This window comes from Rhyacophila brunnea, unplaced genomic scaffold (assembly GCF_057557595.1).
Source record: "Rhyacophila brunnea isolate RB1 unplaced genomic scaffold, BYU_Rbru_1.0 scaffold_7, whole genome shotgun sequence".
NCBI classification, from domain to species: domain Eukaryota; kingdom Metazoa; phylum Arthropoda; class Insecta; order Trichoptera; family Rhyacophilidae; genus Rhyacophila; species Rhyacophila brunnea.
The window spans coordinates 28,098,067-28,115,581 of NW_028233339.1; the positions used below are offsets into that span (position 1 = coordinate 28,098,067).

At 33.4% G+C, this 17,515-nt stretch overlaps 3 protein-coding genes across 3 annotated transcripts in view; 2 read left to right on the top strand and 1 right to left on the bottom strand.

The window, feature by feature from the left end:
• The window catches only part of Ttd14 (TRPL translocation defect 14), a 54,060-nt gene extending 38,533 nt beyond the window's left edge, over positions 1-15,527 (bottom strand). Inside the window, exons 1-4 of the mRNA XM_085957456.1 lie at positions 15,307-15,527; positions 13,588-13,655; positions 13,294-13,331; positions 12,874-12,911 (exon numbers count right to left, since the gene is read on the bottom strand). Coding sequence (XP_085813582.1) covers positions 12,874-12,911; positions 13,294-13,331; positions 13,588-13,655; positions 15,307-15,355 — 193 coding nt within the window. The 5' untranslated portion in view covers positions 15,356-15,527. The remainder of the gene's footprint in view (positions 1-12,873; positions 12,912-13,293; positions 13,332-13,587; positions 13,656-15,306) is intronic.
• On the top strand, positions 312-3,153 carry LOC147064687 (uncharacterized). Its single transcript, XM_085957454.1, has 2 exons — positions 312-402; positions 546-3,153. Exons 1-2 carry the CDS (start codon positions 324-326, stop codon positions 2,483-2,485), a joined length of 2,019 nt encoding a protein of 672 aa, XP_085813580.1. The 5' UTR covers positions 312-323; the 3' UTR covers positions 2,486-3,153.
• Positions 4,050-6,891, top strand: LOC147064688 (uncharacterized). The gene is made up of 2 exons (XM_085957455.1): positions 4,050-4,140; positions 4,284-6,891. The coding sequence occupies exons 1-2, from the start codon at positions 4,062-4,064 to the stop codon at positions 6,221-6,223; spliced, it is 2,019 nt and encodes a 672-aa protein (XP_085813581.1). The 5' UTR covers positions 4,050-4,061; the 3' UTR covers positions 6,224-6,891.
• Positions 15,528-17,515: the final 1,988 nt, after the last annotated feature.

The following is a 17,515-nucleotide window of genomic DNA, read 5'->3' on the forward strand; positions in this document are numbered from 1 at the left end:
TTTGCGACTGTAAGCATTTTTATTCAGTGTATTTAGTGTGATTGTTGTATTCAGTTGTGATTCAGTGAGAAAAGGTGCTAAATAATGAACTATTCACGTGGGAGACTAATGGTTGCAGCCGTTTTAAATTCTACTAATCAACATACCCGTAAAGGTAAGTGTCGATGAAATATTGAGCTAAAAACACTTACTAGTTAAAAATGTTGATTCAGGCTGCTTTGACAGCAATGAGTAATGTGTGCGCAAGCTGTATTAGTTTTATTTCTTTTACAGACTCTCACGGGAATGCCGTACAAGCTGGATGCGCAGACCTCGAGCTGAATATGCAAGCTCCGGACAAGATTGCTGGTCCAGCCATATATACAGAGCTCCAAAATGTCTCTCCAAGCACACACGTGGGAGGTCAATATTTTAATTTGTTGGTTATCAATAATTGTTGGTTTGATTAAAACCTGTGACCATCAGAGAGTCATTTGCTAATAACAAATTATTAATATTTACCTTGGTAGTTTCAAAGAAATAAACTACTTTGTTTTGTTTTACAGATTGGAACGTCAACCTGGCACCAACACTACTAGATTCAAATGAGTCATGCCAGCAGGAACCTGCATATTATCAACACAACATTAATGTTTCAGGAACTTATACTTCTGAAATAACCGAGAGCAACCATAGTAACAATCCTGTATCATCCATCCCCACTTCTACAGATCAGACTACAGATGATTTAAGTAGGAAACGCAAGCGAAACCCAAAAATGTGGAAGCGGAATTCACAAAAGATATTGAGAATGGCAGGCAGCGAATATCAAAGCAGATCCGGAAAAAAAATTCGAGCAAGGGCGATAAGAGAAGTTAACTGTAAGTGCCATTATAAATGCACATCCAAAATAGGAAAATCACAGCGGGAGCAAATGTTGGCCGACTATCTGAGTCTGGATTCCGAAAGAGCAAGATGGGCCTTCATTGGTAACAGTATAAATCGTATCCCAGTGAAACGAAGGTACCATGGAGACTGCACCAAACGAGAGTATACCTTGCAATACTCTGTGATGTGTAATGAATTGAGAGCCCAAGTGTGCAAACAGTTCTTTTTGGCGACATATGACATCTCGAGCAAAAAAGTTGAAAATGCAATGAAAAAGTTGACTCCTTCAGGTGTCACTGATATAGATCGGAGAGGTCACAAAGAACCGCCCAACAAAAAACCAGAGGAAGTGAGGAACATAATCAGGGACCACATCAAATCGTTGCCCGTAGTTGCTTCCCATTACTGCCGGAGCAGCAGTAAGAGAAAATACTTGCCTTCTGGTTTGAGCGAGACTCGTATCTACATGGACTATGTAGAGTATTGCAAGGAGCATAATGTTGAACCAGAAAAGCACGGCTTCTACAAATCGATCTTTGTCACAGAATTTAACTACGGCTTTCACACTCCTAAAAAGGATCAGTGTGACTTTTGTACTCAGTACAAGAACAAGTCAGACGAAGAGAAGGCAAAAGACGAGGAGGAATACAAACTGCACTTGACTCGAAAAGAGGAAGCGAGAGAACACAAAAAAATCGACAAGGCCCAAGCTATGTGTGATCCAACAATTAGTTGCTTTACCATGGATCTGGAAAAAATATTGTTGACTCCAAGTTTGCAAGTAGGACAGTTGTATTATACCAAAAAGCTGAAAACCTACAATTTCACAGTGTATGACCTGGCTACTAGACAAGCGACGAACTACATGTGGCATGAAGGTGCAGGTACAAAGGGTGCTTCGGAGGTCGCCACGTGCCTGTGGAAGCTCTTGGTTTCAGTAGGCCCCAAAAAAGAAGTAACTCTGTATTCGGATACAGCTTCAGGTCAAAATCGCAACTCAGTTGTATCTACAATGTTATTACGTGCCGTGGAACAGCTGCCCATCAACACAATAAACCAAAAATTTATGGAATCAGGGCACTCCGAAATGGAGTGCGATTCTGTGCACTCCACAATAGAGGCCCGAGGAAGGAAAGTGGACGTATTCACACCAGAAGGATGGTATATGGTCGCCCGTACCGCGAAAACTAGTAACCCCTACCATAAGGTTGTGGAAATGGAATATTCCGACTTCTTCGATTACAAGAAATATTGCAGTCAAGTGATGACCAATAAAACTCTGTCGGAAAATGGAGACAAAATGAAGTGGCTAAAGGTAAAGTGGTTCCAATATCGCAAAGGTGAACCCACGACTATCTTTTATAAATACCAATTGAGCCAGAATAACTTTGAGTCACTACAAATCCAGCGAAGACGGCATCGAAACGTACCTACCCTAGAAGTACCAAGGCTGTACAGTTCCAAACCTAGAATTGACCAAGGTAAACTAAAAGATCTGTCAAAACTATGCCAAAAAGGTAGCATTCCGTCAACCTATCACGACTTCTATAAAAATTTGGAGCCTGAAGATCGTCCAACTCAGAAAAACAGCAGCTCAGAGAGCGATGGAGATGATTAAAATGTGTGTCTAGTTTTATTGTAACTTAATTGTAATTATATATTTTTTTCTTTTATTTTGTTAACTGTCAATTCATGGTGTAACTGCATTGTATTGTTGTTTTAATTTAATAAAACGCATTTTTTTTGTAGTACTTATTCCACTTTTAATCAATAAATTAGGACCGGTTTCGTCCGCCTCATAGGGACATTTTCAACTGAAATGAACAAGTTGAAAATGTCCCTCTGAGGCGGATGAAACCGGTCCTAATTTATTGATTAAAAATGGAATAAGTACTACAAAAAAAGCGTTTGATTAAATTAAAACAACAATGTAATTATATTTTTGAAAAGCTAACTTTTTGTTTAGAGACGACTATGTTCACATACTGAATGAAATCAGGTAGATTCTAGGTTAAGGTGGGCACCATAAAAGGTCAATAATAGACTTTTCTTTAGAGTATATCCACAAAATGTTAGTGCTTTGTCCACAAATTCTCAGTGTTCAACAGGCATAAGAGGCCTAACTCTTTTGACTACCGCACAAGTATGCCAACTGTACATGTCAATATTCAGTGGTCAAGAGATATAACACACATAACTTTTAAAATACAATTTTTTTTAGTTATTCATTCAAAATAATAAAAAGATAATATCACAAAGTATCTACGTTCAAAGTTTCACAATTCTATCTTTAAAAATAAAAAAGTTAAAACAAAAACTGTTCCTTTTTTTGTCACACAAAATCTTTGCGCGCCGATTTCTCAGCATTATGATTTTGTGGACTGGCTCCCTTGACATCTACGGCGACGACGTCGCCGTAGATGTCAAGGGAGTCAAGCCACACATTTGGCGAAAATGAGTTAAGTACACAAAAGCATTTTAAAACCATCAAAGATGCCGTGGTCAATGGATTTGAGCCACAAAAAGCCCTATGTATGAGTATTTTGTAAATTGCCAATAGACCTAGCACACATACATTAAAGTAGTCAATGACGACAAGCCGCATAAGTCTTTTGACTTCCGAATAATTTCACATGATTATGTGACTTAACGCTGTTGACCACTGGGACTTCCCGCTCAATCTGTGGCCCGGTACGCACGCCTCGGCTCACATTCGACAAAGATTTATAGTGTTGTCTTGCTCTAACTCAGCATAAGAAACAGAGAAAACTGAGTTTAGCGAGTCGGGTTATTCACGCCAGCACCTGTATCGTGTCATATTATTCATACTAACATTGCGGTTGGTTTATTTGGTGATCTTTTTTCTTTGGGTTTGCGACTGTAAGCATTTTTATTCAGTGTATTTAGTGTGATTGTTGTATTCAGTTGTGATTCAGTGAGAAAAGGTGCTAAATAATGAACTATTCACGTGGGAGACTAATGGTTGCAGCCGTTTTAAATTCTACTAATCAACATACCCGTAAAGGTAAGTGTCGATGAAATATTGAGCTAAAAACACTTACTAGTTAAAAATGTTGATTCAGGCTGCTTTGACAGCAATGAGTAATGTGTGCGCAAGCTGTATTAGTTTTATTTCTTTTACAGACTCTCACGGGAATGCCGTACAAGCTGGATGCGCAGACCTCGAGCTGAATATGCAAGCTCCGGACAAGATTGCTGGTCCAGCCATATATACAGAGCTCCAAAATGTCTCTCCAAGCACACACGTGGGAGGTCAATATTTTAATTTGTTGGTTATCAATAATTGTTGGTTTGATTAAAACCTGTGACCATCAGAGAGTCATTTGCTAATAACAAATTATTAATATTTACCTTGGTAGTTTCAAAGAAATAAACTACTTTGTTTTGTTTTACAGATTGGAACGTCAACCTGGCACCAACACTACTAGATTCAAATGAGTCATGCCAGCAGGAACCTGCATATTATCAACACAACATTAATGTTTCAGGAACTTATACTTCTGAAATAACCGAGAGCAACCATAGTAACAATCCTGTATCATCCATCCCCACTTCTACAGATCAGACTACAGATGATTTAAGTAGGAAACGCAAGCGAAACCCAAAAATGTGGAAGCGGAATTCACAAAAGATATTGAGAATGGCAGGCAGCGAATATCAAAGCAGATCCGGAAAAAAAATTCGAGCAAGGGCGATAAGAGAAGTTAACTGTAAGTGCCATTATAAATGCACATCCAAAATAGGAAAATCACAGCGGGAGCAAATGTTGGCCGACTATCTGAGTCTGGATTCCGAAAGAGCAAGATGGGCCTTCATTGGTAACAGTATAAATCGTATCCCAGTGAAACGAAGGTACCATGGAGACTGCACCAAACGAGAGTATACCTTGCAATACTCTGTGATGTGTAATGAATTGAGAGCCCAAGTGTGCAAACAGTTCTTTTTGGCGACATATGACATCTCGAGCAAAAAAGTTGAAAATGCAATGAAAAAGTTGACTCCTTCAGGTGTCACTGATATAGATCGGAGAGGTCACAAAGAACCGCCCAACAAAAAACCAGAGGAAGTGAGGAACATAATCAGGGACCACATCAAATCGTTGCCCGTAGTTGCTTCCCATTACTGCCGGAGCAGCAGTAAGAGAAAATACTTGCCTTCTGGTTTGAGCGAGACTCGTATCTACATGGACTATGTAGAGTATTGCAAGGAGCATAATGTTGAACCAGAAAAGCACGGCTTCTACAAATCGATCTTTGTCACAGAATTTAACTACGGCTTTCACACTCCTAAAAAGGATCAGTGTGACTTTTGTACTCAGTACAAGAACAAGTCAGACGAAGAGAAGGCAAAAGACGAGGAGGAATACAAACTGCACTTGACTCGAAAAGAGGAAGCGAGAGAACACAAAAAAATCGACAAGGCCCAAGCTATGTGTGATCCAACAATTAGTTGCTTTACCATGGATCTGGAAAAAATATTGTTGACTCCAAGTTTGCAAGTAGGACAGTTGTATTATACCAAAAAGCTGAAAACCTACAATTTCACAGTGTATGACCTGGCTACTAGACAAGCGACGAACTACATGTGGCATGAAGGTGCAGGTACAAAGGGTGCTTCGGAGGTCGCCACGTGCCTGTGGAAGCTCTTGGTTTCAGTAGGCCCCAAAAAAGAAGTAACTCTGTATTCGGATACAGCTTCAGGTCAAAATCGCAACTCAGTTGTATCTACAATGTTATTACGTGCCGTGGAACAGCTGCCCATCAACACAATAAACCAAAAATTTATGGAATCAGGGCACTCCGAAATGGAGTGCGATTCTGTGCACTCCACAATAGAGGCCCGAGGAAGGAAAGTGGACGTATTCACACCAGAAGGATGGTATATGGTCGCCCGTACCGCGAAAACTAGTAACCCCTACCATAAGGTTGTGGAAATGGAATATTCCGACTTCTTCGATTACAAGAAATATTGCAGTCAAGTGATGACCAATAAAACTCTGTCGGAAAATGGAGACAAAATGAAGTGGCTAAAGGTAAAGTGGTTCCAATATCGCAAAGGTGAACCCACGACTATCTTTTATAAATACCAATTGAGCCAGAATAACTTTGAGTCACTACAAATCCAGCGAAGACGGCATCGAAACGTACCTACCCTAGAAGTACCAAGGCTGTACAGTTCCAAACCTAGAATTGACCAAGGTAAACTAAAAGATCTGTCAAAACTATGCCAAAAAGGTAGCATTCCGTCAACCTATCACGACTTCTATAAAAATTTGGAGCCTGAAGATCGTCCAACTCAGAAAAACAGCAGCTCAGAGAGCGATGGAGATGATTAAAATGTGTGTCTAGTTTTATTGTAACTTAATTGTAATTATATATTTTTTTCTTTTATTTTGTTAACTGTCAATTCATGGTGTAACTGCATTGTATTGTTGTTTTAATTTAATAAAACGCATTTTTTTTGTAGTACTTATTCCACTTTTAATCAATAAATTAGGACCGGTTTCGTCCGCCTCATAGGGACATTTTCAACTGAAATGAACAAGTTGAAAATGTCCCTCTGAGGCGGATGAAACCGGTCCTAATTTATTGATTAAAAATGGAATAAGTACTACAAAAAAAGCGTTTGATTAAATTAAAACAACAATGTAATTATATTTTTGAAAAGCTAACTTTTTGTTTAGAGACGACTATGTTCACATACTGAATGAAATCAGGTAGATTCTAGGTTAAGGTGGGCACCATAAAAGGTCAATAATAGACTTTTCTTTAGAGTATATCCACAAAATGTTAGTGCTTTGTCCACAAATTCTCAGTGTTCAACAGGCATAAGAGGCCTAACTCTTTTGACTACCGCACAAGTATGCCAACTGTACATGTCAATATTCAGTGGTCAAGAGATATAACACACATAACTTTTAAAATACAATTTTTTTTAGTTATTCATTCAAAATAATAAAAAGATAATATCACAAAGTATCTACGTTCAAAGTTTCACAATTCTATCTTTAAAAATAAAAAAGTTAAAACAAAAACTGTTCCTTTTTTTGTCACACAAAATCTTTGCGCGCCGATTTCTCAGCATTATGATTTTGTGGACTGGCTCCCTTGACATCTACGGCGACGATATACCAATCAATAACTACAATGACGTCCATATCCATTTACCATTATACTGAATTTTGAAAATTTTACCTGGCAACACTGCAAAAATACCTAGCATAGGGCATAATATACATCATTGATAAAAAACATTTATAATATAATATTTTCCGTTTCAATAACAAGTAACGTATAGGTCAGGGTTAGCGGACCTTTTTACGTACGCGTGCCAAAATTTCACAAATATTATTGTTTGACTGTCTGACGTGCCGAGCAGTTTTTCATAGGGAAAAAAATTCTATTAAAAAAGTTCAAAAATTATAATTAAGTTTTTGAGTATTACTGCATTACTTAGTTTACGCACAAATTGACGCCAGAATTGCTCCGATCAGTTGAGAAATTTTCTCGCTACAGTGGTCTCAAGCATTGTAAATCGATCAAAATCAGACGTTCGCGGCGCGGCTTCCTCTGCCGCCTGATGAGGTCAGTGCAATACTTAATATTATGTGTGACGCATAAAACATAAGGACGACATATGAAATTTTAATTTAAAGTAATGCTTATTCTTGAAGAGTATCTGTCTAATGATCTCTCATTTATGCACGAATTTGGCCGTTTCCGTTTGCTCATCGTTTGGTAGATATTATTAAAAACCGAAGCATGGCTGTCGTCATTTTTTGAAGAAAAAAACATTTTTTAAATTATTATATCTAATTGTTCTTTTCTTCAACATAAAAATTCGCGTGCCATAGGTTCGCCATCACTGGTATAGATCGATCGTCGTCATAAATAAAATTTGATAATCTGACAGATGCATATTATAATATTAGTTATAGTGCGAAGCCATATTATCTAGGTTGGAAATGTTATAGGTAGGTAATAATGCAAAATGCAGTTTATATTAGATTATGGAGAATCGTCACTGTGCACGTGGCGGATTTTCACAAACTAAGAATATAATCTGAAATTTTCCCCTTACCTTTAATGTGAATTTTATTTTTACTTCAATAACGGGAAGCCTTTCGCGATAACAAATAAGTAGAGACACGCTAATTGGATCATATCATAATATTGACTAGGGTCAGCTGACAGCTGAATTCTGTAAATAGTTACCGAGAGCACACCTGGCATTTTGGTAACAAAATATTTTTTTTTAATTCCATAATAATATTATTATTACAATTATATATTAGGTACAATGAGTTACAACGCTACGTCTTCGTACTACACAGCAAAAGGGAGTATCGCGTAGTATACACATTTAAAGAGGACTCGTCTAGTCTGAAATATAATAATATATAAAGAAAATCTTTAGATATTATTGTTTGCGCTCGCTACCATTTTATTGCACGGGTCCACTGATTCCGGTACAAGGGGTGTTTACAGTGATGATGACAAAGACGGAACAGTGTTTAAGGGCGCATCGGAGCCCCAAAGTATATTAAAAGTGTATAAATCTTGATTTTCGTGTTAAAAAAAACCCTTTCGAAAGAAGACACTAATTTTATTGACAATGTAAAATATAATATAATATAGTTAACCGGTATCTATACTTAATGCTCTTTAAATGAGTTTTAAAATACGTATCTGACATTTTAAATATTGTGATCTCGCCGGTTACCACGTTTTAGTGACCAGACAGCGGTCGGCAACCTGCGGCCATGTAGGCCTTTTGAATAAATCCAAATTTTGCCGAATAAATCATTTCATTTTTATTGTTCGTATTATAGTAAGCTTTAAATAAAGCAAACATTCAAATCATTTCCTGCAACAAGCAGTCACGCCAGAGTTATTAAAATGTGAGTTAACTTTAAAATTAACAAAATTTCGCCGTCATATAGACTTTTAATTACGTCAAATTACGAAAATAAATCGCCTAAAGGGATAGGCAAGAACACTAATTTATCGGTCCTAAACTTAATTATAACACATTTTAAAATTTTCATTTTTTACGTTAGTTAGCTAGATTTTAATAACATAATGACGTGTATCTCATTGAAGTTCAAATGCGGCCTTATTAGGTACCTACCAGCTAACTTAACGCGGCTGTAAACACGGATTTCCTACCCCTGGACTAAACTATTTATACTAAATAGTAAATGCTTTACTACTTAGGTTTTATCTAAGACCTACTAGGTATAATATGGCACTTATCTTTAAAGTCGACACGTTCCAATGGATTTTAAAGTCTCATTTCAAAATATAATACCCAGGTATTTTCTATTACTTATCTCAGTTTTAAAACATGCCGTTCAAACGCACACAGCATTCAATAGATTATTAATATCATAGTTCAGAAAAAAATGAATCACCATTTTCATTATCTAGATTGATTTCATTTCGTTTTAGAAGTGACCAGATAACTTGGTCCATTATGTTTATCAATATAAACGAGTTTAAATCTAAATCCCTAAATCAAACATCTAATGCACGACGATTTTTTTGTAAACGTCCAACGACCGAGGATTATTAAGGCAGTATAAGTGATATATAATGTAAAAATCGATTAAGGGCAGTAGTCACATCGCTACATACTTCATCAATAACTAAAGAAATGATTCAAATATACCTACATACTATAATTACATATTATTTCATACGAAAAAACACCCTAGCCCTAACATAGGATTACATTCTATTGAATCATGTGTATCATTTTATTAGTATTATGTAATTTGAATGCTTTGGCCTGACTTGTCTTACTTAAAATAATAAACATAAAGAAATATCAATATCTTTTCGTAAAGTAGTATTAAATGATCATTAGAATATTGAAAATAGTTATGTAGAATTTACAGTCGAGTGTTCAACTTTGAATTGAATTTACACTTGGTTACAAGTGCACTTGTATTAATTGTTCGATCTTCAGCACCTGAATAATTATTATTAAAGTAAATTTTAAAACAAATACCTACATTGGTGATGGTCCGCTTCTTAGCTATTTCTACAATACCGAGATGGTGATGTTGAGAGCTGTTTTAGGCATGGGGCAATAGGCCCACCATCACAACGGTTAATCGCAAACCCTTTGTGGCAAAATATTCTAATGATTAGTAGCTAAAAACAGCTGTTCAACATCAAGATCCAGAAACGTTTAAGAAACCACGTAAACGCTGATGCAACCTTACAAAAAAATGGGAAACGGTGGTTGTTAACCATTTTCTCAACGCATTAAGTTGCATAAAGTTGAAAAAACAACATATAATTTTTTGCCTGATGCGGGATTCGAACTCGTATCCACAACTTCAGAGACAGGCTCAGCCACTATTCCACCGTAGTATTGAATAGTATACAATATTTTAATAAAGCTAAAACATGATTATTGATATTCTTCTCAGGGTAACATAGCAATGGAGTAAAATAAGTAAGTACAAGAAACTCGTTTTTTTTCAATGTTTTACCATAAAAATTTGCAGCTCATAGATACGTGAGTTTTTGCTGGGAACGCTGCTCTATCTTTTGGGAACGGGAAATTCTCAAAATAGCCGTAGACAAAGTAAGAATGCCGCGGTCTATTTTCGTAAAATAAGCAATAGCACGTGCCTGCCCGTCCAGTAATATTCTAAAATTTGTCTAGTGAAAATATTCGCAATACTTAATTAATATTCAAAAACTATTTATATTCCCCGTCAATAATAACTGACGAATATTCTATAGGTACAAGCTATTTGCAAGATTGCCACGGCAAACATGCGTATTAATAAGACATTGAGAGAAAGTTTATTAATCAATAATACCTAATCATACATAATCAGTTTTCGATTTTGACAGTGGAGATCACACTATCCTTGGCACTAATAAGACAAATCATATTAAGTAGATATTGGAACTACCCAGTATCAGTAAAATATAATATTATTATTCCACTTCGTACAATTGACTATTGGATAATAATTAAATTGCAATATGTTTTGATCGACCTCTATTAAAATTTGTATTTCTTTTCATTTTCTTAGATCTGTACAATGATTGTGGAAGTTTGTTTATGGACATGAGAGAATAGGTAGGTAGGTACCCTTTAAGATGATAATAATAAATCGACGACATTTACCATAGACACCGAAGTTTTTTTTAAACCAGTTCATTGAACTATTGTTTATCGGTACAACATTTGAATTATGAAACGTTTGTCTGAATACAACTAACGCGGGAAATGTCAAACAAACAGAATAATAAGGATTATAATTATGTAAGTACCTATGTGATGTTTGACAAATGTATTTCTAAGCTGTGAAAAACGATTTTTAACGACCCGATATTAATTATTAATTCGGATACAGCTAGACACATTTTTTACGTGAAAACATACTTTTTTTACAATTTTGTACCACTAAAATCGTTTAGGTGCTGCCAACTCGAAATCGATTTGGAGCTCAGCACGGAGAATGCCTTGGTCCATTAGGAATCATGGACATTTATAATTTTTGTAATGTATCTTGTTTTGACATAAGAAATAAATATATTTTAAAACATACGTAGATACTGTATTTTAATATAATATGTAGTCGATGTGTGAAATTTCAGAAGATTTTAAATAAACAATATGTATTATACAATAAGTTTTAAACTAAACATGACCCAAACCACTACAACATTGCATTGCTGTTCATGCACAAAACTATATAATAATAAATCGCTATAATATATAAATAATCATAAGAATATTAAATAAAAAATGTACAATAAAAAAAATAATCCATCATTATGTAGATACAGTTTATTAATTTAAAAAAAATAAAATAGAATGGAAAAAATGAGATCAACAATAAATAAGCATTGCCATAATTATTCAAAATATACTTAATATCTAATTTAAATATCATAGATAAATATTGTTTTTGTTTAGTAAGCATTAGGCTGAGTGAAAAAAAATGAGATTGCTTGATTTCATTCGCTGTCTTAATGAAAATGTGTGTCTTCAAGCTAGATTAATATGACCCCCATTCTCACTTGTTTTTATTTTTTAAGAACCTTATATTTATTTTTAACCTATCTGTCTTTTAAAAGTAGGTACATGGCAAACAGCCATAATATTTGCTAAAAGTATTTCAGAAATAAATAGTAAGTACCTACCTACTTACTTACCTACATATTTTTATAGATATGAATATTAGGAATGAGAAATAATACATTCAAAATAAAAGTGAAGTGAAATAATAAAAATAATGGTAGGTTCTATAAAAAATAAAATATGAAAATGTATCCAATTTTATGAAGACAGTAAACAAAAGTATTGAATCGCTTTAAGCTCAAGCATGTTTAATAAATAATATCTATTAATTGGATAATATTATTTAATTGAAAATATACAAAAGTAGTACCGTAGAATCTCACTAATCCGGTACCTACTTAAAAAGTCTGGCACATCCGGCAACCCAGCATTACTTAAAGAAATGTTGGTTTTGTGTAAATCACGGAGAGTAGCAAATAGTAGTAGGAAATAGCAAAACTACTTACTAGTCATAAAACTTATTAAATTATTCATAATATGTAGTAGTGTATAATATATTATATAGTTTTTTTTTGAGTTTTCTATACATTCCAGTATTTTGGGCATTTCAGTAATCCGGCACCATCGAGTTTTATATAGTGCCAGATAAGTGAGATTCTAGTGTACTTTATTAAATATAATATATTTATATTAATTATTATAAGAATTGTGTGAAATATAAATGATTAATGCAACGATGCTTGGAGATCAACAGCAACCACAAAATAGTACAATAATTTATTAGAATCTGCTGGCAGATTTTACTGTGTAATTATTAAATTTACTATCGGTACAAGAACATTTTACTTATTTTTATTCACTTTGCCTACTTGCTTAATTAATTAATTATTAGTGGGGCTGTATGAGTTTTTAATAAAAATATTTTAGACTCACCTTCCTCCTTACTAAGGTCTGAAAACTTGATACCGCCACTGTAAATATAAATTCAATCTGAAACCCCGTAACTTTGATATTTGAATACCTATTTTAATTCAATATTAAAGGATACTTTCAAAAATAAACAATCAATTTCTTACAAAAAATATCCTTTTAAGTTACAAATTTAAGTTAAAAACTATAAAGTAATTAGAAATAAGTTTAAATTACTATGTAATGGACATACAAGAGCAACAAATGGATATTATTTATTTATATGCAGTTACTTCTCAATTCATTAGAATTAATTTAATAGCAAAAAGTCCCCTTAAAAATGTACCCTATCATAACATTGATAATTGGATTTTTTTAATATCAATTCATCGAAATATAAAAGAGAAATAAGTAAGTTTTGCTTGCGTTGTCAAGTGTGCGTACCTGAGAAGTACGGTAGCAGTTTCTGGCACACGGAATACCTGCAAATAAACGCATTGTGGAGCCACATACATGCCTACTAAGGCTTTCCAAACAATATAATATTCACAACAAGTATGCCACAGCTCATGGAAATTAATAAAATATTATAAAAGTATATCATGTAATGATTAAATGTAAGTAACTTATTGATCTGAACAATAAGAGATCAAAAATGTGAAATGCAAACTGTGTGGCATACATTTAAAATAAATTATTTCATGGGATTCAAACAACTGACTAGTAATAAAAGCTCACCTTCCATCCTAGGTTCTCAAAGAAGGTAGACAATCGTGATTGTCCTGTAGTTTTGCCTCCGCAGGGGCCTGAAATTTTAGATAGGCAGTAGTATAGTTTGTCATTACGCTTAATGTGAATTAAAATAATGTTTTGAAAATTTCATTAATCAAAATACCAGCGTTTGATTTGAAGCTAAAAATTTATTTACTTTGGATCATGGCTCATTTACGATGGCATATTGTACACAGACCTAATACCTACATACTGGAGAGCCTAAAACAACAACCTTTTAAGTAATTTTGAAGTAAAGTATCTTTTTTGTAATCAGTAATACCCTTTTCCTTGACAATCACATATTATTTGGTCAAATTCTATTAAATTTTACATTTCAAACTTTACTGCAAGCGATCTTAATAGATTTTGGTTTATGGTTATAATATTATATTTGTGACAATATAGAAAATCACCATTCACAATTAGTTTTGAGAACTCCTTTTTCCCAAATCTTTGTTAAAACTACCCATGATTGCAACCAAAACAAATGTCAAATTATCTCACCTTACAAGGTATCACAACATTGAATTGTGTTCAATGCTTTTATAAGAGAAATAATATTATGTTGTCTGACACAACGATATGATGTTTTTAACAAAAACAAAGTAAGAAGTAATAGTTATTTTAATAGATTACCCTTTTTTGCTTGTTTATTAATGTGTATTTAAAAAAAAATACTACTTTCTAGCTTCATAAAGACATTTTTGGTGTTATTTAATTAAGTATATTATGGAAAATTACAAATATGTGCATGAAAACCTTTAATAAATAGACGAATCAAAATTCGATGCTGATATTTTATTTATTGATAGGTATAATATTATATTATAAACTATGAGTGCATATTTGTATTCAATAAGCCAGTGAATAATAAACTTATATTTTATATGAATGAATACTAGTTTAATAGAATTAGAATAATAGTTTAGACATACCTATATAGTCTATGGTTTAGTTTAGACAAATTTTGTGTAAAATACCACAATGCAAAATATTATAGTAAAATGAATTACCTATGTCGCTAAAATCAACCACATCGATACATATCACTCTTAATTTATTTAGGAAATCATAGCAATAATTAATACCTATTATTTTTGCAAATAAAAACTAATCATATTGTATACGTATGAATGAATGTGTAAGTAATTATTTAACACAGGAAGATGCGAATATTTTAAACCACGAAGCACGTGAACTACGATGTTTATAGTTAAAACTGTAATATTTATATCAATTAAACAATAATATAACAAATTTCACTTATTCACTTCGTATGTATCAGTTAATTAATAAAAATAAAATGGGTAAGAAGTGTCCACATTAGATTGCGCAAAATGATGGTAATAGTCATTAATCACCATACCATTTTTTTGATGATTAATGGAATATATTACTAAAATTTCAATGACTTATATTTTATGCAGATATATTATGCTGAAGTCATCCTTTTTTTTCAACAAATTAATGCACTGCACACTATTTCACTTGTAAGTTGACAGTTCGAAGACATTATTATCTTTATTTATTAATCACGTTATATAAATGAATTATTAAAATTTTTAGTGAAATCCATTTGCTGTTAATGTCACCACTATTTTACACGTGTATTAAAGAATTTCAGATGAATTCTTAAATAATATCACAGCCATGTGCTCTAATAGAATAGCTGATAATACTCACCACCAGTCAATACGAGCTTGTGAACGCGTTTTTCCCGTTTAGTATCCATTGTAAATAATAAAAATAATTGTTGTTGACAGTCAAATACTATTTAATTAAGCAGGAGCTGAGATCTTGCTTTATCCATAACAACAACCGAATATCATAAATAAGACAGAATAATATTCATTGTTTAAAATTTACTAAAATACACCCTCTTCGACTGTGGCATATTCCAAAGTGGAAAATACAGCGGTGTTGCCAGGTACAGGTATGAGCACGGCTTCAAAGGTAGCAACTGTTGCCAGTGTAAAAAAAAAATGATTGTATTTTCCTATTACAATAATACTTTGTCCGCAAAGGGATCACTGTCCAATCAGTTTTGTGTATCATTTTATTAACGGTGTATTATAATATCGCGAAGGAATAATATTGTTTTCTTTAACACTAATTTATTATTGGAGAATTATTATCGGAGGTATTACCTACTGACCGTACCGACAATAGTCATGAATCATGAAAATCATAATCTTTGTTTTATCGACCATTCCGTCACTAGGGCTTACTATCACTTGATATTTATATTAGGTATTTGAAAAATAGTGTTTGGTTTTTACCAAAGAGATTGGACTCCTCCCAAAGAGAAAGCACACAAATGTCAGTGCGTACTCGTTTTGTGAGCCAAAGTTGTATCTCTATGAAATTAGTTACACTTTGCTGCAAATGGGCCGTACTCGGACATAAAAACGCCCCACTGAATATTTTTGTATCAATACTTCAGCTTACAACCAATTTATGATAAACGTATTTTCATTATAAAAAGTTTCCGCAATAAAAAGTTTATTGGGATTCAGGGTAAGAAAGAATAAATAGAAGTATTTTATTTTTAATAACAACACAATATTTTGAAAAATTAAACACAAATCAGTTACTAGCAAATGCGTAAATCTTGGAATAAAAGATATGATCTTGTTTTCACATATTCTTCTATATTATAAAATAACAGTATTATTGTTTAGATAAAACTGTTAAATAAAAAAAACACAAATAATTACTCAGTTAATTACAAACCAAACAAAAGTTTATTATACTACCTACACCTACATGTGTATTTTGAAAATATTTTATGAAATAAAAATATAACATGGGTTCGTTTTTGACATACATATTGTTTATAAAATTACTTGTTTATATAAACCTATTAGACACAAAATACAGGTAGGTATGTGGAAAATTTGATTATATAGTTAATTACAATATTTTATCTATTTCACATAATAGTATCAGAGAAGCCCTGCATATATAACATGAATATACCTATTCATACAAAAAAATATTGATGGTATTGAGGACTCTTCCAGCCGGAAAATGTGTCCACCTCTGACGAAGTTATTTTCCAAGAGATGCTTCCCACACATAGTAAAGAATATTGAGATGGCACCCAGCTCTCCCGTCCGACTGCACCAATCCACAGTTTCCAAATAACTTCATTTTTTGGAAAATATTTAAAATTATATAACATTACAAAATTGCTACATATACTCCATTACATACTTCATATAAATACAATTTTTTGTTTGGTATTCTTAAAAATATATTTAACTCTGAAATGAAATATAAAATCTATGTAAATAATGAATGTCATTAACTAGCACTAACAGTTTTTACTTTGAAAGACACATTGAATATTTTGTTTTATTTATTAACTAGCTGACCCGGCGAACTTCGTACCGCCTCTGAATCAAGAAATCTTGTGTTAACTTATTAGCTGAATTTAATTCAGTTTTTATGAATACTCAAAATTAATTAAGTTCAATAAATGTGCAAAAATCAAATCAAAATGAAAAGTATTTTAATTACATTGAAATGAATATAATTCACGTGGCAGCAAGGCATTAAATTTGCTTTACTGAAGCGAATAGATATGATTCGCGTAGCATTGTTGCACTACTTTCTGTTAAACTACTTGGTGGATGGGTTGCACTCGGGTCGATTCCCCTCATTGAAGTAACTTGTGCTATACGACATTTTTCGTTTTGTTGTCAAGTGCGAGAACGAACAAAGTGGATGGTTTGCCGATACGTGATCATGCTACGTACAATTGACCTTGAGAGAAACATTCATTTTCTAGATTCAGGCCACAAACACTCAAGGATTGGCCTTGTGATTTGTTGATCGTGGTTAGCAATGATGTTCGGGAACACTTTGTTGATGAGGTCGTCCTTCGTTG